At 40.6% G+C, this 25,160-nt stretch overlaps 1 protein-coding gene across 1 annotated transcript in view; it reads left to right on the forward strand.

Moving 5' to 3' along the window:
- The first annotated feature begins 286 nt into the window (after positions 1–286).
- The window catches only part of CRB1 (crumbs cell polarity complex component 1), a 109,188-nt gene continuing 84,314 nt past the window's right edge, over positions 287–25,160 (forward strand). Inside the window, exons 1-2 of the mRNA XM_075095511.1 lie at positions 287–376; positions 1,447–1,633. Coding sequence (XP_074951612.1) covers positions 287–376; positions 1,447–1,633 — 277 coding nt within the window. The remainder of the gene's footprint in view (positions 377–1,446; positions 1,634–25,160) is intronic.

Below are 25,160 nucleotides of genomic sequence, written 5' to 3' on the forward strand. Positions count from 1 at the left end.
TATGCTTGATTTTAAGTCTGTGCTTAATTCAGTTAAGTGTACATGTAAAATTAAACACATTCTCAAAGGCTTCCTAAACTGGGGATTAAGATTCTGCTGAATCAGGGAGGACAAAAAGCAATACCAAATTTATTAAGCATTATCTGTTTTACAGTAGTATAACATAGCAGTGGCCAAGCAGATTTTTCAGGGTTGTTCGCGGGCTGGGCAACACCTGGTCTCTCTGCTGTGGCAAGGAGAGCAAGCCGGAAGCGCTGAGGGCCAAGGGCCAGAAAGGCTGGTGAAGATGGTGGAAAGGGAGATTCGCTGCCAAAAAGGCAGCTTTTCTCTTTCTTGGCCTCAGAGCCTGAAAGATGCTGCAGCAATCATTGTTATGGTATAGCTTACCCGTAGTAAATGTACATACTTAACAATGCCTAGGTTCGTAAGGTGCCAGAAGGCCAAAGTTTGTACTGGGATAGTAGTATCTGAACATGGCTGCTGGAGCTGTCACTGCCTTCCTTCCCTTCCATTTTGCTAGCCCAGTCCAAGGCTTTAATATCTGTGAACAGAGTTGTAATCGACAGATGAGGCGTTGGACACCGAGGCAGTTTTGGGAAGAAACAAGGTGTTTGCTGTGCCATGCAGCAGGGAAGAGCCACGGCGCTGCACTGCCGTGGCAGCTGGGGAGGGCTCCTCCTAGTACGGGCAGGCTCGTTGCACTTGCACCAGCCACAGTTGGCTAAGGCCAGCTCTAGCTAGAAAGAAATGGAGTCCACCCCCTGGCCCCATCCTCTTCTCCTATCGATCTCACTATGTCGTCTCCTGAATCTGTAAGTGACAGCTTCCTCTATGAGCAGTTCAAATTTACAACACAACCTGACGAAGCTCAGAGGACCTGTGCCACCTCGCAATTGTTCTGCTCCTTTCAGTGATGGCAAAAAGTAAATAAATCCAATGTAAACAAACCCCAAAAGATAGTGGAAGAGAACTGGCTAATATCTAACTACAAAATAAGATTGAGAGTGAGAATGTTTCATGTTTTTACTTCATGTACTAATGAGCTAAGATACAGAAAAAATGCAGAAAGCAGAAAGTGTTTATTAGCTGACTTGCACTTTCATGCAAGAAAGCATAAAGTGTTTATACTGTGAATCAGAAGGAATGTGATATAATAGGGGTTTATTAGATGATAATAAGTGATATATTTTGAAAGATGAAAAGAGCGCGGTGGCTTCTCCGCTGTGCGCTGCCAGCCAGGCACAGTGCACCATTCACAGCACAGTTCTGCAGCAGAAAGCAGGCGAAAGACTCCGGTCCAGCTCGCAGACAAATCTGCACCAGGTTTGAAAAATCACTCAGACCTGCCAAAGTAAAACCTTAACAAGCACAACTGCCTTTCGAGTCAAAGTCTGTAGTTTTGCAGTGAACAGGCTGATAAGGGGCACAGGCAAAGATGGCTTTTAGGGGACTGGGAGCCTTGGGTGTTACCTTAGTGTCAGAGAGGAGGAGAAAGCAGTGAGGATCAGCACCAGCCCTTTGGACAACAGACAACTCAGCGGAGAATGCCCTATCAAGATGAATATGGCTCATTCAAGAATTAACTCTCTACTCATCATCTACCTCAGTTTTTTGCTGCTCATCCATTTAAAAAGTAAGATTTGCTCTTTTTCTTATTGTTCTGACATGTCCTCTGGGTAGATGGCTGGATGTGCACTTCTAGCAGGAAGCTTGTGTTGTCAGAAGGCTTTAAAAATTTGATGGAGATGCCAAAAAGATTTGGTCCATGAAACTAAGTTGTATGAGCTCGTTACATGATAGCTTTCCTGATTGTCATGCTTAAACTTTTTTTAAAATTACGAATGAAAGCATTTTTAATACCTTGCTTCACATACTGAAAGTACAGCAATAAAATGTTCTGTTAAAACTGTACCTATACTTTAAAGTCTGCACTTTGGTACCATTCATCTAGTAATTTTAAACCTATCTGATTAAAATCCAGACTAATTTGTCCTTTGCTAAAGCTGTTCATGTTATGTATTTTAGTAGCACCCATTGCTTTTTTATATAAGCTTTTCTAATTACAACCTCTAGATAAATCAGTTATTAAACAACTGTGATATATTTGGTGTTCTAAATATCTCCATTATGAGGGAGTATAAAAGTCCAACTATTTTTATAGAGGAAATATTCTTGGCAAACCTCCACATAAACAGAAGCATGCAAGATACTGGAAGTCACAACGGGTTTCCTTGATAATTTTGTCAGATGGTTGGGAGTAAATACAAGCCAAGGAGGCTAAATGGCCTCAGCTGGTAAGGCTGATATATGTTTATGAAAAGCAGTAGCTCTTGAACATGTTTAAAATTAAGACAGGCAGGATGTGTGTCTGTCTGAGGAGGCTGTTTGATTTGTGTCTGTTGAATGTAAATCGCAATAAGACAAAGCTTTGAGCAGCTGCCATTAAACAAGAAGACTTGGCATTAGCGTACAGTGTTGTGTAATCTGGGTCACCTTCTGTTGCTGCATCACTCAAATTGTTACTTGGACAGTTTACAGCTCAACATAAATTAAAGACTGAAAAGCAAACAGATGCAGTTGGACCAACCAGCACTGGGGAAAAAAAAAAAACCAACCACTTTAAGATATAGGAAAAAATAAAAATTTTCATAGAAACACTGTTTTATCCTAGTAATTTTCTTCCTTAGGGATGTACTGTTGTGAATCAGGGAAGCCAAAATATTCTTTCTAAATTCACTCACAACAGGACACATCCTGAAAAAAACAGATAATGGATTTTCCGCTTTCAAAAACCAATTTTGAAAGTCTCTGTACTGTAGGATGAACAACCAGAAAGTCTCTGAGACAGAGTCTGCTATGTAATTAAAAGAAAGTAACAGGAATGGTGTTAGTTAAGAAAATTTCATTTATACATGAGGCAGGCAAATTAGAACAAAATATCAAAGCTTTGAGAAAGGGAATAAAAAGCTAAGTGCTTATAAAATTAGAAAGGTCACATTAAAAACATGATGCACAAATAAAACATTGCTAGACTGTAAACAAGAAAAAAGCCCCCCAAGCATCAGGTTAAAAAAAAAAAAAAAAAGATTAACACAAGTGCTGGCTTGACCTTGTGTAAGCTCTGCTCAGCTCAGGATGCCAAAAGAGGGAAAAGTAGTTGTATGTCATTTTGTGCCTTTTCCTTAGCACAGTTGGCTGGGATGACATTTCAGACGTGGCATGAGTTTTCTCTGGGTTATGGCCATATGTCCAGTCTCAAGCAAGAGGCTTTTCAGCCTTGTAGGACTCTCCTTAGGTAGACCTGTGGCTGCTGCAAACTGATGTGATACAAATTGATATACCAAGATGGAGTAGCTACAGCAGGGGCCAAAATCAGATGCAGGACCATATCTGTATCTACTGATGCAGGGTATTTAGTGATCTTGATAGGTATTTTCATGAGAAAGTTTGTACACCATTTGAAACTGCTAACAATTTCTGTTGATAAAAACATAACTGTGAATATATAAAACAGAAATGGAAAGAGAAGAATTGACTGCAATTACTTCCTTACTTAAAAATTAAAGCTGAGAAAGACCAAGATAGAAAAGTTGAGCATAAAAGAGAACAGAGATGATTTCTGATATTTATAAAAGTTATATCAGCCATTATATTTTTAAAATCAATTTACTGGACTTGTCTTCCCCCAAAGGATTCTAATCTCAGGTCCTGCTTAAAGTCTTCCTAATAATTATTTATTCTCAACAACTTGGAAGTATTTAGAAGCCAAACCTTCCTAAAAACATACCTGCATATAATTTTTTTCAACTCATCCATTTTCCTGAGGTGAACGGTGGTATGCATAAATTGGGAACTGACCCATTCAGGTAGAAGGTCTTTTAGTAACAGTGGAAATTAAATCAAAGCATTTTTCAGGAATGTTGTTACATGAAAACAAAATATTGTAGTATTGCATAAAATTAGTAAGTTGAACTAGAAAGAAATATAAGCGAAGTTGTTCAACCTTATTAAAATAATTGTGTGCCCTCTTATTTGCAAAACAGCTCACATGTAGTTTGGAATATTTTATAAGATACTATTCTTTAATTTCCATACAACACTAAGTGTTGAGTAGGTGGTAAAATTTAATAAAAGTCTTCAGTTGCACAAAGCTGAAGAGTAAGGTATTAAAGAATGTAGTCTTGTCACTTGTGGTTCCTTTTGAATCCCCAGGGTAAGTAAAAATGGTATTTTATTATCACTCATAACAGCACTTAATATCAGACTGTACAGCAACAGGGATTTCAACCTGTAAATCACAGCCTTCCTACAAACGATACCAAAGTGGTGGGTTTTTTTTATTATTATTATTCCAATTGTTTAAAATGCTTTTGGAAAGACCATTTGTAATTTAGTCTACTGAAGCCTCAGTTGATACATGATGCTGTCAGGGGCAACACCTGTACAAATACAAATATGGGTGCTCAGAAATGAAATGTGCTTGATTAAAAAAGAACAGGTGTAGTTCCATCTCTGCAAAGTTATGTTTCCAAAAAGATTGTGGGCTTAGCACTCTCTTGGCACAGAAGAAAGGAGCCTGTTGGAGAGCCCTTGATGCCTTTTTGTACACTGGCCTGCCTTAGGGCAGTTGTCAGCTCTGGTGTTTGCTGCTGTCATATCCCTGAGGCAAAGGGATGCTGTTGGTGAAGGCGTGGAGACTGTACACCCACCCAGGGGCAAGATTTCTCTGCTGGCAGGCAATGCTTAGCCTAATTCACATTCTGTCTTGACAGCACCACAACTACACTACAACACAGCAAGCCTGTAGAAAGATGTGGGCAAATGGTTAAAATCTAGCCCCAAATTCATGTGCTACATGTCTATTGGGGCTCTGCAAAACACGTATTCCACAGGGTGTTTCCTTCCCACATTGGCTTACCAATGGAGCTATGAATTGGTTAAAAGAAAACTGTACCTACTTTCCTTAATTATCCTGTGCCTCTTTCTCCATTGGAAATCTCTGTTTTGCTGACACTGGTAGATTTTATTTTATTGGGGTGAAATTAAATCAAATATGCTAATTATCTTTTCATTGCCAGTCATTACTCTATATACCAAAGAGTTTCTGCAACCTTAGGTGCTCAAGTCTTACATACAGTTGTATATATCTTGTTTATAATTCCCTGATTTTTATTTTTAACCTGCAAAACATGAAGATGGCAGACTACACAGAAACAATTATTTTTGCCTAGGGACTCTCTATAAAGAGAGGGAGTATAAAGCTTTGTCTGAAATTGCAATCTTATGAGACCCTACCAGTGAAGTAGTCTTTCCCATTCCCTTAATATGAGAGTAGTGGTACAGATCTGTAAATTTATTCATGCCTTGTGCCCGTGGTTATGAGTATTGCATGCAAGCCCTCAATACAAGTTGTTTTTTATATAGTGTTTTGTGAACATAACTTGTTTCCACAAATTATACCAAATTAACTACTTACAGAAAGTTAATCGGGGGGCAGCTGGAGATGGTCAGCTCTGTTTGAGGAGGGACCACGGATCATTATGTACAATAGTTGACAGGAAGCATGTCCCAGACCCAGAACATCGATAACTAATTGCTGCCATATTATTGTCTAACAGGAATTGCCAGCATATAACTCTGGGCAGAGTTGCTTAAGAAACAGAGGAAGGTAAATTATGATAAATACAGGTATATTTAGGCATCGACTTTGGAAGTGATTCTGTCTAGGGTCAAGTGCAAGTTCAGAATCTTTTATCTTAATCCAACATCTGACTTTTTTTTTAAACAAGCTTTACAATTGATTATCCCACAAATGCAGAATTATCTTTTCCTTTTGGCAAAAATTCAGTAAAAAATATTTTAATTTCAAAACTATTTTTCGTCATTTTAATGGCGTCATGACCTTTCAACAGAGCTGAAAAAAGTTACTATTTACTTCATAATAATTCCCCCAAAAATTCATAAATTAAGAATGGAATTTAATTTGGGATTGCTGTTAATGTGAGCAAAATATCTGAGCTTTACTTGCACCCTTTTTCTGCCCCTCTGAGATGCTGGCACTATGTAATTTTTCCCCAAGGACAAGATCTTTTAATATCCTGCAACTATTCCCATTACTCATGCAACTTCTAATTACTGCTTAATTATTGCGTTAGGAATAAAGCTCTACTTATAAAGAGATTTGTGGTTTTGCTCATAGTGCTTATTGCTCATGCACACTTAGATGATGCAAGCAGCTTTCCAGTAAAGTATTGTTAGGATGCACATTTGATGAGTTCATAGCAGATTTGGTACTTCAGCAGATCCTCATTAGCCTGTTACGGAGTGCAGTGTGTGTCAGAGCTGCAGTCAGCAACTTCTGAGCACAAGCACCAGGAACCCTACAGCTTCCCCTCTGTTCTAGCTGTCATACGTTACATCTATATCATATAAAAAAGAAATATCTTTCAGATGTTTGCCATCATCTTACATGAGTTTAAAGCAACAGCTTCTTGACCCAATTGTAAGGGTGTTGTGGGTTGTTTTTTTTTTCCTTTTCATTTATGTATCTTATTGATAACATTTCCATCTCTGGAATTAAATTAAATCCTAAGAATATAAAGTAGTAACCCTATAATTTTTAAACAGGTAACTTCTGCAAGATGGATCATTTGCATAAAAGTGGCATTAAAAACATCCAAACCACACCTGGTTTTGAGCCTTTCAATTCAAATTCTTACAAGGCATCCTTAAGGTGCTACATGTACCATTCCAATAACAGAGCAAGACTACCAGGTCACAGACAACCTGTCTGTGCTTTGTAAAATGTGAACTGTCAACACTGAGAATCCTTGGAGGTTAAACATTTCCCCGTGTCCTGTAGTAGTCACCCAGAAATCACAATGCAAGAAATTAGCATCTTTGAAAATTTAGTCCTCAAATGACATAGTTTGGCAACACAGGATAAAACACTGAACGATGTATTCACAGTCAAGGAATAGAAAGTGAATTCTGTAGCAGGAACACTGATCAAACTCTATAAGCGGGCATTGTTTCTGACTAGTGACCTATTAGGAAAGAGTCTGATGGGAAATGGAGGTTGGGCAAAAGGGCATTTGTCAGTCATGCTCAACTAGCTGCACGGACCTCGTGCTTGGTCTTGAAACACCGACATGTTGTGCAGCATCGGTGATAATATACTGGAGAAACCGATGCTGGAATGTTAAAGCATGTCATGCAAGCAGAGGACATAAACCCAATGTTTTAATATATACATAAACCTTTCAAAGGTATCCCCAGCCAAAGTGTACAACTATGTCTAGCTATCCACAGGGTTTTTTTCCCTGTGTTACTTTTGATAAACCTGGGACACCTAGGGAGTCCTGTCCCAGTGCAACACTCCACACCTTTTCCTCTCTGCAGGAAGAAACTCAGGAAGAAAATAGTGCTGTTTAGAGAATGCTCAAATCTTGATGGCCAGATTGAGTACTTCCCTATTGAAAATCTATATGGAAAGGCAAATATTTTGCTGTTATGTGTTGACAGGAAAATGAGATGTAAGACACGGAGAGCAATCAATGAACTATTCAGTACTGGCTATATCCAGGTTTGAGTGCTGCTGTGAGCGAGAGAGAAGCAATTAGGAAAATGCTGAAAATGGACAGCAAAAATAGGAAGACATTTAGAAAGATGTGCCCTCTGAGAAAGGGTCACGGGAAGAGAAGCCTGAGGGAGGACATGATTACAGTCTTACCTACACAAAAGAGAATGACAATCAAGGAAGATGATGAGATCGGTTGCTCCCTGCGACCTTTGGAAGGGCAGGCTCTGCAAAATACTAGATTCCACATGCAGCAGGAAGATTTGAGTGAACTTTCCCAGTTGAAGGATAATTAAATCTCTATATCAGCACTGTTTAATGAACAGGTTAGATAAATACCTGCCAGAGATCGTCTAAACTGCTGTTTCACACCTGGTGTTACACAGATGAAGAGCTGTCAGCACCACCTTGGGGGTGTTCTGTGAAGATCTCAGGTGATGGAGTCCCAGAGAAGCATGGGTCCCTACTTGGCCCGAGGGCTGTGGTGGCTCTGAGGCAGCTCAGGTATAGCTGCTGGCTGGGCAAGCGGATGGGTCCCTGCAATCCTGCACCACAACCGAGGATTATCTGCTCTTCAAAAAAAGGCAGCCCTGAGCCCAACCCCGTTTGTTAGATTAACAACAAAGCTGTTGCCTAAATTTCAGTTAGGAAATAGTTTAGTCTCATTCTTTAGACATCAAGCACCCACTCATCATTTTTTGCTATCTTAGGCTTTAAATAAGCACTTTAAATAACCTAAATTTTACAGCCAGATTCTCAATTCACATAAAAAGGTGATGCAAGACTGGAACCTACTGCACCAAAACAAATATCAGGAAATTCCTAGGATATTTTTAAGTGGCTGTTCTGGACATGCTACAACTAATGATTAACAGTGTACTAGGAAGCTTCATCTAAGGGAAGTTTAACATTTTATTCTTATGACAATAAAAATCACTGTTTTATAAAACACTAAGATTAAAAAAAAAAAAGTACATATATATCCTACCAACTACCAACAGTAAAAGGATATGTGTCAGTCCCTTTTCTTTAACTCCTGATATACTGTGCATTCCCTCTAATAAATAAGTTAGATAAATAGCAGTCTAAGTGCCTTTGATCCTGCCTACAGGGGTTTGCAGCCAAAGACCTCGCAATGATACTTCTACTTTTTGGTTTTTTTTATGATTCATATCTCAGCATTAATAAAATCATTTAGACAATGCCTCTCTCTCTAGGCAACCTTGTATTATTCCCTTTGCTCTTTGTGGTGGTCCAAAAAAGGAAAAAAGGTCCTGCTGCTTACATTTTTCTAAGGGAAGCTTTTAAACCTAATTGACTCATCTAGAGTCACAGGAAGTAGGCAGCAAGTAGATAAATGATACATATTATTTTCTAGATTGATACTACATATTAATTTGTTGGCTTTAGAGGCTGACATGTTTCATCAGTTCTCACTGTACTTTTCTGTTTTCTCAGCCATTCGCAGTGCCATAACATATGAAGGCCCTCTCACAGCAGCAAATAGCAAAAAAAACCCCAAAACAAACCAAAACAAACAACAAACCCAGCCCAGGTAAACCTTTTTCCAATGAGATTCTTATGTTTACTTTATATTGATTATATTTTATTCACCCATAAAATGGGTCAACAGAAAATTGCTTCTGTCTTTTGACAAAAACTCCAGCTGACAATGCTTCTCTGCGGGCAGCGTGACACACGGTGACACACACCACGCAGCTGCCACTGGAGCTCTAAAGGACTCCTCCAGGCTGAGCAAAACATGCTCCTCTCCAGGCATCAACAAAGCAAGGCTGTAGTTGCTGCTGCAACTTCGGGGCTAGGGCAGCTTCTGCTTGCCTGAAATCTTATCAGCAGGGACAGAACTCAAATTATATCTAGGGCTAAAAAGGCACATGGGCTGCTAACCCATTGCATACAGTGTCCCCGCTCCAGTAACTAAGGATCAAGGCACTTGCCTGGTGCATCATTGTGTGCTGGGATGTGCTGTGCTTGAATAATTGTGGCCTGGGTGGATGCCCAGGGATAGAAGCTCCTTGCTTCTTTTTACTGCTCTTGCTTGCCTGCCCAAGGCTGAGCATACTGGAACCCTGTTCCCTTAACTGTTCCTTGAATAATGAGACAGACAAAGCATCTTTAATTGCATTAGTCAGGGAATCTGCAGACAGGATACATTCCTTCAAAGTGCCCTCAATTACAGTGATTGAGATCAAACTTTGGACAAACTAACCTGCACAGCCCAACCTAAGGACTCGGGGACAACACAATGGCCTGACGTTTCCTTTGCTGACAGTTTCTGAGAGGTACCACTCTGTTCCTGTGTTGTGGGACTACCGAAGGCCGACTGCCCTCTGAAGCAGTTAAGCCCAGGGCTGCTCTAATTCACATTCAGACTGCCATGGGAGCTATAGGAGTAGATGAAGGGCAGCATACATTGGTCACACTCTTCCCTTGTCAGTTCTTGTTCTCCCTTGTTGGGGTTTCTAAGAGAGATGGTACAGAGCACTTCATTAGCTCTTTGTTCCACAAGGAGGGCCTTAGCTCTGAATTTCATTGTGACACATTTCTTCCTTTCTTTGAGTGTGAGCTAGAGGACTTTGAAAACAACATAGTTTGACAGGAAGCCAAAGCAAGGGCTTGGAAAGATAGACGGTCATCAGTCTGCAAGGATCCAAGCAACTGCAGTTTAAGTAACTTAACTCTGACTCACAGCAGGGAATCCAAAACTCTCACTGTAATAATCTAGCCTTGAAAAGACATCTGTATACAGCAGTCGCTTCAGATGTGTTTTGCTAAGCTTTGCGACGATTTTTGGGTACTTAAAAAGCAGCTGTGGTACTGCTCCCACCATGGCTAACCATCCATGAATCTGCACAGCTGAAAGAAGAGACCAGGCTCTGTTATCAACAAAAGTCTGCAGGATAACTCACCAACCTCCTAAGAGCTGGAAAGAGAGCCCCTGAGAGTATGTCTGAACTAATACACATCACCTTGCTGCTGCTTGGACATCAGCCACCTCTGGTGCAGAAATGGTGTAGTTGTGTTAGCACTGTGCTGAATCCAAGCTTGTGCTGAGGGGCAGAGCATGTTAGATCAGGCACTGTGCCATGCTAATACAGCTAAATGGCACCTGAGCCGGCTCAAAGCATGCAAAAAGGAGTTCTGTCTGCACCCATCCACCTATACCTTTTATTTATACGGGCATCTTTCCAGGGTCGCTCTTTTAAATGCAAGCAGGCAATGCTAAATATACCACAGCAATCTGCTGGTGATCCCATTTTGGTAGGGTGAGAGAGTGAACTGGAGCTGAGAATTACCTACAGAGTTCTGGAAATATTAATTACGGGCCACATGAGATGCAATTCAATTGCAGTGGCCAAGATATGGCCACATTGTATGTAGTTCATCTTTCAGTCTGCTGACTCCAAAAGCTGCAAGAATGTCAAAAACACTGCTGAGGTTTGACACAGTGTAAAGATGTCCTAACTGTACCTGCTCTTCTCCAGCAGCCCCTCACCTTCCTTTGATAGCCTAATGGATAAGGTACAGAGAGAGAAGGCACCAATCCTGTAAGATAAGCAAACAGAGGCTGCTTAACAAAAGTAATATGCAATGACAGTGAGAGAAGAAGCTAGAGAATGACACTGATATGTTAGAGATTACATCAGAGCTATTGAATGGGATGAAAATATGTAAGGCCCTTGTAGGATCTTCCTCTCCCTCTTCAAGCTAAAAAGCAGAAGTTAAAAGAATGTTGAAAGTAAAGCTCCACTTTGATTCCTACCTTAAAATGTAGGAAAATATGAAAAATATGTTTGTGGAATGATAATCCAAGCCTCTTTGATCACTGTCTGTATATGTATTTGAAGCAATATATATCATGACAGCAGAATGCAAATAGGTACCTCTACAATGCAACTGCAAAAGGAAAATATCTGGCCAACATTTTGTAGGACCCACCAATTCAGAGTTTCAAGCTAAACCCATCCCTTCTCTCACATTAAACACAGCTGACATTTGTAATTCTTTATTCACTACTAATGGTGCTGAACATTTTGCAAGCCTCAATCCATGTAAAAATGCCCTCTGCTTGATATAACAAGAACTATATGTTCTGTTCTCTCTTGAGTATGTCTTAAATGTCTGATTCAATTTAGTCTAACATCTACCCGTTTTGGAGCTCGTGGAAAAGTGCAAGAAGAGTGGAGTGACTAAAATCAATTGCTATTTTCGCATTCAAAAGGCTTTTTCCAAAGAACATCAGATTTACTGAAGAAAAGTAGACAACTCAGAACTTCCACCACTGCCCGTGGTAGTAAAATGACAAGACTGAGATGTGTTTGCAGCAGAACTTCCATGGGATTAAACAGGAGAAGGATGTATTGGCACTGAACACCTCTGAAGAATCTGGAAAAAAAGATCTTTCCAACAGACTGACCTAATGAACTGACAAGGGACCGAAAGAAGAAAGAAGATTCAGTTCTGTACACACAGCAGAACAAAAGCAGTACTTTTTGTAGAAGTAGTGTAGTACTACTACTACATCACTTCTACTATAGCCTAAAAGCCATAAACACTCCTTCAGATACTGCATTCTGTTTGGGGAAGCGCCCACCATTTTGTAGATTCATATGGGCACTTCCTGTTCCCACAGATCTCTCTAAGTGTTCTCACTTCCCAGTGACTGAGGAAAATAGCTTACAGTGGACCTGTTGTATCCCCAGCCATCATCTCCAAGCTGACAATGGTTTTGCTGCTGTAAGATACACATATGTTGTAGGTACTTCTGATGTTCCACAAATAGCATTCAGCAGAGTTGATTTCAGTTTTATTTATCCCGTTTTAACCTTGTAAGTCCACTCGTTTCAGTGAAGATGCTGCTGTGCTATGTCTGGTCAGGACCAGCATGGCTTTGCTTTACGTAACCAAGAAGTTTGTGGTTGTCATCAAGAGTGGTTTCTTTTCAAGTAGATGCAGAACGATGCCTTTTGAGATACTTGAGATGCACCAGAAATAGGACTACATTCTTTAATCTTAATTAAAGAATTTGATTGACTGGCAACAATGACCTCTGCTCATTATATCCCAGCTCTTAGATTAAACTTCGAGGGAACTGCATTCTTCATTACCACTAAAAAGCAAATGGAGACTGTTATTACACTTTACAGGGATTTTTCTGTAAAAGACAAGCAGCAGAGATGTGTTTGCACGCTGAATTGCATGATTTCTTCTTTGGACTAGCATAGAAACATGTTGTTCTAGAGGAAACCCACATAACAAATTGCCAGTGCTATTTAATTGCGTCTGAGTTTCAGACGTGCTGTGTCAACTTTTCTACAGCCCAGGGGAACCCTTTTCTTACTTTTATTAACATAACTGCAGAACATCCAGAGAGCTGAGACTGATTTTTCTGCCTTCTTTTAACCCTGCACATCTTTTATGCCATGGCTCTGAATCAGCCTGAAGAATTCCAGGCCTTCATGGGTGACTGCTTCTTTTCTGCAATCACTGATGAGCATCAACATTTCCATTAACCACAGGCATGTGGTTATGCATGCTTACAGTAAACCTGGCTTCCCAAAAATAAGGAACTTTTATGGAATCATTATGGAAAGTTCTGAGAAGTAGATATATCATAGGTAATAGGTGCTGATCTTTCTGGTCTAGCGATGCAGGAGCAAGTGGGGTGGACTAGATGATCTCCTTGCAACCCCATCTATTCCATGTGAACCATTATGTGAACCATTTTCAGTTTATCTGAGCCCATTACTACAGTGCTGGTAAAGCAGTCATTTCTGGGAGTAGCACTAGAAGTGCTTTCCAACCAATTTTGGAATATTTATTACCATTCAGTAATAAAAAGATCATTAGAGTTTGTGGGAACCTGGTTAGTGACAGGAAAATTGGGAAGTGGAAAGTATGAGGAAAAAGACTGCAAAGTATTTTTCAGACTCCATTTGGAAAAAAAAAAAAGAACAGAAAAATCAGTTACTAGCTTCATTTAAAAAGAAAAAAAAAACCATAAATCTCCACTGTGTTATCACTCTAGTGCAGACTTGGTGACTATTTCTTCAGGACCCCCTGCAGAGCAGAAGGAATGTGAACCTGGTCCTGAATAAGACCCCATGCTCAGAAATGTATCCTGAGATCAAGGCTGAAGACACAGGGGAAACTCTTATATGCAGAACAGAGCTTGAATGGTATAAGCAATGCTCAGCTGCCACAGGAATAGCTGCAAAACTTGTCACTTGCCTTTAGAAAAATTCTAGTGTTTTTAAGATCTTGACCTCGATGAGAGGTCCAGTGATTCAGGCTTTCATACCACAGTCATGCCCTATTCTAGCTATTACATGCCTCATTTCTGTTAATCTTCTCTAATTAGTTCTGCTTCTCAAGTGAAGTCTTGGAACCTAACATTTTTCTGTGCTAATAGCAAGGGCTTTACTTTCATGTTCAAGGTCAGTCCAGCATTTCACCTTGTAAAACTCATTTGTCCTCCTAGCACTTGCACTTGTATATTTAGTTTAAGTTTAGACATCAGTTTAGACTCTCTCAAAGACTTTTACTGACTTTGAAGTTATCGCTAAAGGTGTGATCATACACAAAGCCAGCAGAATCATGCAAGTGTGGAGGAACAGGCTTCTTTTGGATTCCTTCTCGTCCTTGCAAATGTGCAGAGCCATTTATTTTCCATAAAAATAGTTTCAGCTTTTTCCTTATGAGGTGTATTGCAAGTTTGACAAAATATAAGCAGATTGAACCTTGTACCTCACAAGTAGGCAGCATAGCAATTTTACAGGTGAGAATGCTGAGCTGGAGAAGGGTGAGGTGAATACCTTGCTTGCAGTGAGAGCTGTGAATACAATCCAAATTATCTTCCTGTTCAAAGCACTAAATTTACATCTCGTGTTTCTCGCTTCATGTGTTATACACATATGTAGGGGGAGGGGACACACATACTTCTCCAGATTTTTGTTGAACCCGAGAGATTCATAATATGGCAAGTTTTGTATTTGGGTTTTTTTTAAGATAAAACGATTTTACATTTATTCTTATAACAAATGTAGGCAGTCCCTGTATCTGATTTCCATTGCTAACTGTAAGGATTTCCTTTGTATGTCACTTCTTTTACATGATAACACTTAGCCTTCTTTTGTGAAGGGATCAATACACTCTTTGTAGTCACTAACTTGCCATCCTCTAGACTTTCCTTTGTGAGGATTGGTGAGACACAATGATTATGAGAGGCACATGATGGCTGAGGTGTCAACACTAATGGGAGGAGTCATCTGAGCCCCAGGCAAGAAACACTCTTCTCCAGCTGATGCTCGATTCAAAATGGCAGACTATTTTCAGGTTAACAAAACTTAACTGGGCAAGGGGGAAAGTCAACCCTCAGCAATGTATAACTTGGCCTACAATCAGTTTAAACAGCTTGCTTAGAGCACTGCTGCTGCAGCTATGGATAAAATGTGCAGTTCGTGTAAAAAAATGTCACACGGGTTTGATGCTTTTAGATTTAGTGCTGCCATGAGCTGCAAATAGACGTAATACAGGAATAAGAATATGAGAGAGTAACAAGCATTTCTTTGTTATTTTCAGTTATTTCATAGGCAACAAGTAAGAAAATTGGTTAACTATTCAACCTACTTCCTTAAAATAAAATAAATGATAATAAATATGTTATTGCAATATATTGAAAAGGCTAAGTATATTCTATTTCAAATATTCAGCTCTGAATTCTTATATCTGAAAACGCTGCCCCAAAAGTATTTTGAGGATTTTATGGTACGTTATTCCCTGGAAACTATTTAGGTGCTCATTTTTCTTAAACTTCTTCAGTGGGATTTATAAAGTCATTTAGAAGGCACTAACAGTGGGGTTTTTATTTTTCCAAAACTGTGATGGTATTTACTAATGTCTATCTAAACCCTCTCATTACTGATTATCCTGATGTTCAGAAACAGGACAGAAGTAGTAAGAAAACCCTTAATTCTCCCCACCTCTGAGGCTGAGAAGGAAAGCACAGCACACATGCGCAAAGACCAAATTCACAGACTTGCTGGAAAACCAGTGCTTAATTTTAAATTCTGATAACTGCTCTAAAGGTGACTAGCACCTCACTGTACCAGCCTTTAGCAGAGCAAAAATACTGCTGTACAGAGCTTTGGTGCCAGGATTTAGCCCTATATGAGCCGTACATCTGTCCCCTACTTGCCCTTGTGAGAATGTATCTCCTTTCCAAGGATATTTCAGGAAAAAAAAAAAAATACACTGCAGGGCTGAATTAAGTATGTGGCTTAATTCTGCACTGGCAGGGGAGCAGGATACTCAGCCCCTTACAGTGCTGAGCTCTGAATGCGATTAGATCAGGCTCTAGACTGTTGCCACAATTGCAGTGTGCCACGAGCACTGGTCATAGCTCATGACATCCAAGTAAGTATCCTGGAATTACATCGGGGGGAAAATCCTCTACCTTCCTGTAGGTGGGCAATGGAATATCTTACCATGCTGAGGTATACTGTTTAGAAAGAGAAAAAAAAATATTTTTGAATCCCTGTTCTTCAACTTTTTCAAAAGTGTGCTTGTTACAAATTAATATGGCAGAAGCTTAAATCAGAACAGTGCCCTGTTGATAAGGTATTAGGGACTGGAACATGGTCTAGAAGACAATATGGGACGAGAGTTAGGGAGGAAAGGCATCCTCGCAAATTGCTTTTTTACGTTCTTCTTTAACTCCAAGCTTGTCACCCAGACACGTTCATAACGCAGTAACTTAAATATCTCCACTTTATTCTCTCTCTTGTGCTCAGCGCATGGTGACAATGGTTTTATCATTGAAATATTTTCTCCACGGAGCACTTGAGTACTGACAGCTCTGTTCTCTCGCCCTCCTTCGTACTGTCACCCTTCTATATTTGCCTTGACACTGTCTTCACATTGTCTTGACATTGTTCTGACAGTTATGAAGGCTCAATCACTGCAAACAGCCGTTGCAATGCAGAGAAGAAAAAGTGTTACGAAAATTGTTAAGGAACTGTGAAGAATTACAGACTATTAAAAACAAGATCTTGCTTTTTCAAAACCATATTCCTAGTGAGTTTTTAATAAATACTGCTTTATAAAAACTTCAGCCAAGGGTGGCAAAAGCCATCTCAATAAAGCCAGTTATGGACTCTGTACCTGAAATTCACGTCTCTAAGTGACAACTCTCTTACTGCCATGAGTTCAGGTCCTTTACAAGAGCTGATTCAGCTCACCTCCCAGGGAGCAGGGCATGGTGGATTACTATGAAACACTGACTCCAGGAACTTTCCAGCTACATTTTCTCCTAAGCGTGCCATTCAAACTGGGATCCCTTTCGGGGGCAGCCAGGAAAGAAAGGTAGCAGAGAAGGAAGACTATCACAACAGGTTAGCTGGCACATTACTTCCCTTTGCTAATAATAAAATAGAATTTAATTTTGATGGTTCACAACTTAGAAGAGAGTAGCCTAGAAGGAGGGCATCACCCCCTACCAATCTAAGAAGTGCCAAGTATTGTGACAACAGGACAAAAAAAAAAAACCAGCAGGAGTGGGGTAAGTTTAATAACTGTTAAGTGTTCCTCTGGTTGACTTAGACTTCCAAGCAACTTCTTAACTGTTTTAGAATAGTAGTGGCACACTAAAATGCATAAAGATCATGCACGTACTTGACAAGTTAAGCTTTGATTCAGAAATTTGACAACATTACACTGATTTGAGTAGGAATTCTGATCACCAGGAACTGTGTGGTGGGTTGGGAATTTTTTTGTTTGGTTGAGGGAGTTTTTGGTTTTGTTTTGGCCTTTTTTGTTGTGGTGGTGGTAGTGGTTTTATTGTTTTATGGTTTTGGTTTGTTGTTTGTTTGTTTTTTTTTCCAGAGGGGAAATCCCTACATATATACAGCTTGAATACTAATCCAAATTCTTGGTACTTACAAGAATACCTAGGTAAAACAAAAATTACTCTTACAAACTACTTTATATTATGTTCGCATGCATACAATCCATATCTTACCTGAAGAGTGTAACAAAAGCACATCCATTGCAAAGCAGAACGGAGCTCATCGGCAGGGCAGACAACATCACTCTGTAAATGATACGTAGTGTTCCCTGCAGATCAGACAAGCACTTAATCTCCAAAGGGAGCATAGTTGTCCCTCTCCTGCTCCATTACTGCAGCTGGTTTTCTTCTCCCTAAGTTAAGTAGGGAGGGAAGACAATCTGAAGCTTCTTTACTTTGCTGCAGAGCCCAAGGCCTTTCTCAGAGAGCCTAGGCACAGCAGGGCTGGTGGCCAGGTGCTGAACCTCTCTTTACTAAACACAGGGTTTTCACCAACATCTCCCAAACCTCAACCATCCCCTCTCCACCCTGATTAGCCAAGGAGAAGCAAGGTCCTGGAGCTGCTAATTTGTAATCTGCTGAGGGACCTGCACCTGGCAACTGGCTCTGCATATCCACCCCAACAGCAATCTGACCTGTATTTCTGGGGAACTAAACTTTCTGGTTTCTCAGATGTAATCCATGAATGCAATACAGGGGAAATACAGTAATTTCTGCATGTATCTCTAGCATGTATGTTTAAGATTGCAGAGGGAGGAAAATTATATTGTAAGAAGCTTTTATTAACAGAACTTTCAGGAATAAACCTCTCAGTCAATTAATGTAGTTTGTTGATGACAAAAATGAATCAACACATCTAATAATGAACACATGATGCTAAGAGGAAACTGAGCATGCACATATACAAACTGATGCTCATCTGGTTAATTCTGTGGCTAATTTAATGCATTCAATCATGACAACTAAGCACAGGTAAGACAAAAACAGAACAGAGGCAAAATTAGCCTGAAGAATTATTAGCAGAGACACTATACTTCCATTTATCCATAGAGAAAATTAGGCTTTAAGTGCATCTGCCTGAGATCACTTGATGAAGCATGGGCTGGATCCAATGAAGAAAAATGGCACAAAAGACAGGGTTCCACATAAGTGCAACCACTTTTGAACTACAGACTATAATCCATAGTATAAATGCTATATAGGATGGTGATGCTCCAACTGCCCTGGCAAGCTGAATGACAAACATTTTGGCATTTCCTTCCTACACTGTTATGCCTGTAAGCTCCCTTGATCACTAATGGAATAATATTTGTTACAGTAGGCTACCATGGTGAAATCAATACCAAAGTGTCTTGGAAAGACACCACAGCCAAACCTCTAATTAAGATATTTTGTTCCTTTCCTTACTGTTTGAGGAGTACAGTAACAGTGCCTTGTTCTGTTCAAGGCTATCTATAATTAATAATCCCAATGATCAAAGGAAATGTGATCCTAAGAGAAAACAACTTTTGAGAATCCCCAGGTATTAAGTACAGAGAATTACTTCCCAATCTGTTCTGCAGTCTCTCAGCACTGTATGTTGTGTGAGGCCCTTTGGGATCATAAAACAAGCCCCACCACAGAGCCCTCTGCAACAGATGCTCCCAGTGAGATAGACACTAGATACTTATCACATATTCATTATTGCCATCAAATCTTCCTTAACTATTACAAAGATCTCATTTGTTTACACAGCATAATTTAATACAAAGCAGGGTCAGGATGCTGGCCTATAATGTATCTGTACTGGTAAGTCTGGACAAGTATAATTGTGAGGAGGGTCCCTTCCCCCAAAATAGGGCATTCTTTCTGGTTTTTCATCATTATATGGCACCAAAGTTTCTTCAGACAGAGAAAGCTGCTCAATGTCAAGCTGGGGAGGCTTTAGTTCTCTCCTCCTGCTTGCTAATCCTATCTTCAACTCCCCAGCCACTACACCACCAACATCCCAAGCTCTCCCTGTGTCTGAAGAGCAGAGTTGTGTGACACAGAGCTCCACTGTCACTGAAGCAGGGATGGCGAAAGCTTATATCCAGGGGAATAGCAGGCCAGAGCATCTTTATTGTCCTCTGGATCATTTTGCAGAGAGTGTGCACTTCAACACAGCTCCGGAGAGCATATGTGTTACCCTGTCGAGCTGGTGCCACAAGTGACCTTGTGTCCCGGGGCTACAGTTACTGCAGGCTCACTTACCAGCAACACAAAGTTACTGTAACTTCCCATTGCTGCCCTGTAAATCCAAGTCTGCTTTGGATCAGGCCTCAGAGGAAGAAAAAAATGCATGGAAAAAATCTAAGGCAGTAAAGTGAGAACTAGGAAAGGAGAGAGAGACAAGGAGTTGGATCTACCTCTTACATAAATCAAATAAACAGAGGAAATAAAGGAGAATATTAACAGGGAAATAAAATATTTTTTTTTTAAATCTCCAAGAAATGACACTACTATACTGATTGCTAGTTGATAGTGTTTAGTTATTCATGGTCTTAAATTTTGTGTCATTTTACTGGCAAAAAATCTTACTGCTCTAGTTTTGATGAAGGCTTGCTGGATATCTCTTCATTTGTAGCAGATAGTTAATGCCCTAGTAGCAGGCGTTTTTATTATAAAACACACTACCACATTAGGCTTATAGAAACAATTTGCCTTTTAGTGGTATTCCTCTAACCCAAGAGGCTTATTACTTAACATGTTCCCCAAGGAAGGCTCCTGGGCATACCCTGATGCTGGTGAATAGTCTGGTTTTGCTTTACTTCCACAGTGAAGCATTTTGTAGTGAAACCTTTGTAAGCAAAGGTTTCAGAGAAATGCATCCCTAATTATAGAGTGGGTTTTCAATACCAACTCTTGCTCTTCCTTTGGGAAGTCACTCTTCCTCAAAGGACACACACACACTGGACACTGGGGTCAGTGCTGTGAGACCGAGAGATTCCCTGTGAGATCTCTGGCTCTGCGTGGCTCATGCTAGTACAGTTGGTGTAATTCCCCTGAACTATAGGATGCTTGCACAATGCTTTGAGCGTGTAAAATGCTTTAAAAGCACTAACACTTCCGGGTAACACTTAAAAGAAAGATCCATGTTCTCCTTCTCCATGTCTGGTACATGTAGGTTTGCAGCTTGAGATTTTCGTATCTTAAGGTAAAAGAAGCAGATCAATCTGAAAGGAACTGCCAGGAAGCAGAAAGTATTGGCTGCTCTGCAAGGGAAGGGAAGCTGGGCACTGAGGATGACAGCAGAGCAGTCAGGGCAGTGACCGTACCTTGAAGAGATCAGTCCTACTGGACCTGAGCAAGGCAGGCAGAGCAGGAGATGGCAGCTGGGGTTAAACACAGTCCAGTGATTGCCAGACAAGTCTATAGTGATGCTACAGTCAATAAGTCGGGATCAGGTTCTGTTCTGGGGCAGAGTAGCCAGGGTCAGTCTGTGGTCCAGTGATCAGCGGGCAGGTCCCTAGTGAGGCCAAGTCAGGAGGTCAAGCCCAGGTCAGGGCACAGGACTGGATCAGTGGAGTACATGGCCAGACCAAGGGTGGGAGCCTGACCTTAAAAGTAGCTTCCAAGCAAAGGAGGGGCAGGTCCCTGCTGAGGCTTCCTAAGGCCATGGAACTACGCTATCAGTGTTGGCCCCGAGCCCTGACAGCCAAATCCCCAGGAGAGGGGACATGCGCAGGGCCTGATAGGCAAAAAGTTTCAATAAAATCCTGTGCCTGAGTTGTGGGCAACCACAAAAAAACCCAAAGATGAGCTTGTGATCCATTTCCTCAAGCAAACTTTGTGATAAAAGGCCAGTCTGACATCCTACTTTTCTGTGAGGAAAGGCTCCTGATACTTTGAGTCCGAACAGAAACCTTAGTGTTGTAGAGACATAAGCTGCCTTAGAATTGACTTTGGCTACAGCTATTCTGCTAAATGATCTGGCACTTCTGGGGATGATGTATCCCATTACTGTTAAAGTTTTCAAAAATCAGGCATAAAAAGGAGTTCATGAATAAATTATAGCTCAAAGATTTTTTCTGTTATTGTTATGTAGGAGACAAGGAAGGAAGTAGATGCTCAGTAGAGCATCTGGACTAGTGTGACACATACAGTCTTGAACTCTCTGAGAAAGTCATCAAGTGACTCAGTCAGCCAGGCAGGTGCTATGATATAAAAATATGCCAGGGCTGATGAGAGCAGGTCTACCAGCCCTGTCTGGCCTGGCAGTGTCATAAGCTCAGTGTACTTTTCTGTGAACGCCACTACAGAGACCAGTCATTGTGTTCTGCTGCAAAGTGAAAGGCAGCCAAATAAGCTGCATAAATAACCATGTGATAAAGCCAGCTTCTTACCTGAACAGAATGGCAAATGTCAAGCTGAGGACTTGCTTTGTAGATATCAGTAGAGTAAGAATTCTGATTTTCCTGGCAACCTCCAAAAATTCATTAATATCTGTCATAGAAATAGTTTCTGTTGTCCCGCAAACTCAGTTCAATGCAAGTTCCTATATGACAGAAGAAAATGTGACCTGCAGCTGCTATTCTCTTAGCTTCTATTTAACTTCCATTCTTTCATTCGATTACATGGCATTGCCACCAGGTGCAATCAAGCTCTGGGGTGTCATCAAGTGAGGGCTTGGCCAGTCCTCTCTAGGATTGTAGCGTGGACTAGGAGAGGGTGGCAGCTGTCAGGAAAAGGTGGAGCTGGTGGAATAACATCCCTGCACATTACATAGTGTGTTGGGGGGTGGACATAGAGTTTTGCCATTAATCAGCAAGCAGTTGTTGAAATCAGGGGAGAGGAAACCATAGTGGTCTGTGGACTGAGACTAGTAATTTCATATCATGTAGCTCAGAGACTTATTAGGGTCTGCTTCAGAGCTTACTCTGGAAATAAAAGGTTGTAAAACCATGAAACAAATGCATTCTTCCTCTGTTACAAGTCAGTAGATTTTTTTAGGATGCTGCAACATAGTCTGTTTGCAGGTTAGGAAATCTACCACAGACAATGTGCCAGAGCCATTACCATGGTGGAGCGTCATCATTATATTAAACTAGCATTTGAAAGACTAGCTCTCTGCAAAAGTCCACCTTGTAGTATCCTCCTATTAGGCCTGTGACTGATTTTTATCTGTATGAGGTCAGAGAGGGCAACTTGTGCAGATCATGATCACATCATTGTTCTTCAACAATCTCAGTGTTATGATCTTGGCCCTATTGGCAGCTGCTCTCAGCATAGGCGCTCAGCAGAAGAGCAGATGGAAACTCTGGTTGCACCGATTCCCCCTGTTAGACTCTAACCTGTCCCAAAATACAGGAGCTGTGACTTTTCCCAAGCAGTCTCTAAATTCCAATTAGTAGTTATCTCATGCAGAACTAATTGTAGGTGATTTATATTGAAAATAATTTAGTAAATAACCAAAAGGCCTGGAATGTGACTGTACAAAGTTCACAGTGGAAAAGAATGACCTCGCTTTCTCTTACTCACTGTGCATTGTAGCTGCACTGAAGATTTCTCCCGATTCCCGTGGTATTTAAATCACAGTACACATATTTCTAGCAACATAATGCTGATCTGCCTCAGGGCTGATTACTTTTTTAAAGTCTGGGGAGACAGGAGAAGTAGCATCATGACTCTGATAGAGTATGGTTACATAGCATGAAACTGAAATTGTTATGAGAAAAGGACTATGCATTCAGCAAGCCTGGAGGGACAGCATACATTCCAGTGGCTATGGATATCAGTGTGATGCTAGTCTAAAGTTGGAGCTGATCTTGCTCTTCTGCTGCATTTTTCTGGCTTCAGCAACGTTTAGTTCTCAGCTGTTACTGAGATCCTACTGGAGGCAATCTCAACATCTGCTCACATCAGTACACAGCTTTGCACCTAGAAGCTTTAAAACATTCATTTCCTTATGGACTTCAAAGCAGAGCATAGCAAGCCAGCTGGGAAAAGGAATAGATCCATAAAAACCCTTATATGTTTTGTCATGGGTTTTGCCCCGATCTACTATGTTAAAAAACATCCTTTTCTGAATCTGCGTTTTGTTGCTACAGGTTTGGCTGTGCAGAAGGAATATGGTGTATCTGATATAATATGCCTTGATGGGATCTTCTGGTTGTCCAAACGCTATAAAAACAAGTGCTTGCTGAGACTGTGTTGAATCAGGAGTCATCAAAACCTGGTTGTGAACATATGCCTGTGTGAACACCTAACAATAACATTTTCCCTATGATTTACTAGTGTAGTACATTTGACCAATGATCATATACATATTTTCAAAGCCAAAATTTAAGCGTAACTTAGGGAAAAATCTAATTTTCTGAATTCTGTGGCTAGCAAAGTGTAGGTGAAAATATTCCTCACCAAAAGAGAAATTCTTGGCCAATGTAACAGGTCGGTATGATGCATTTCTAACCATCAGGGCTTTAAGCCTAGCCAATTTTGACTCACAGAAAGAAATTACACTTGGGTCAGTGTTACAGACATTTGAGGCTATATTTTTAAAATCACAGCATCCTTATGCACTACTGTATATCAGAATCACTGCTGTATGCTGTTTTCATATTAAGAAAAGAGGCAATGAAGTAGAAGGTAGAACCACAGATAAAGGAAATTTAAGGGGATGGTTTTCAAAAGCAACACACAAACACAGAATTTAGACCTTAAGTCAATTTTGTACTCAATTTTTAGCCCCTCTATTCCAAGCTCAGTATATCAATGATTTAGCAGCAATTGGCAGCATTTCCAACTGCTTTTTCTTTCCCATGTTAGTAGTTGAGCACAGTGGTAGCATGCCTGCTTGCATGTTCTGACCTAAAAGAAATCTCAGTGCTGCAAGGCAGCGGTAGCTGGTCTGCATGAGGGGAAGCATCTCTCAGTTCAGCCAAGCCCCCAGCTCTTTGCTGAGGCTGAATTCAGTGGGAGCCAGGAGCCTCTGTCCTACACAAAGGCAAAGTGCCACAAACTCTTTCCAGGCTCCAGAGAAGCTGTAAGATCTTGTGTCTCTCAAGGCAAGATTAGGCCTCTTCAAGAAGCAACAGCTCCTTTGTTCCCTATTTTCCACTGTTTGGAATTCAGACAGTTCACCCAAACTCACAAACTGACAGTTTTACACTGTTACTCCCTCTGTGTTCCTGAAACCACCACCACCCCACCACCCCCATTGTTGCAGAGAAGAAGTGAGACCACGCTTTTTTCTTTCTGCAGCCCTTTTCAGCTCTGGCACCATTTCCCTTGTTATTTCACCATGCATCTGCTTCCAAGGTGTACATTTTAGCCTTCCTCCTTAGCAGAGCTGTGAATACAGGTGGTATCTTTCCAACTGCAAACATTGCTTTCGTTTTTCCACTTCCCCAGCACCACTTGCACCCCTCACTGGGTTCACATCTCAGATTTGGAAATGACAGATTATGCTTCCATTAATCTTAAAAGGCTTGATGCTGCCATCTTTGTAACTCTTGGGAGCAAGGCAGGAGCAACACCTTTCACAAAGGCATTACAAATCACCCATCCAGACAAGTTCATCTAGGCATGCTGAGAAACCTCAGTAAGGGCAATCAATACATGATAGCATTTTAAAGTATAAGACATAATTCACACCCCTGACTAAACCACCTAGTTTTTCTTTCTTTATTTCTGCAAAACCTTTCATCTCACAGGAGAGATCTGTAAACACATGGCTCTAAATCCTGAGTTATATGG

Source organism: Phalacrocorax aristotelis, chromosome 6 (genome assembly GCF_949628215.1).
Source record: "Phalacrocorax aristotelis chromosome 6, bGulAri2.1, whole genome shotgun sequence".
NCBI classification, from domain to species: domain Eukaryota; kingdom Metazoa; phylum Chordata; class Aves; order Suliformes; family Phalacrocoracidae; genus Phalacrocorax; species Phalacrocorax aristotelis.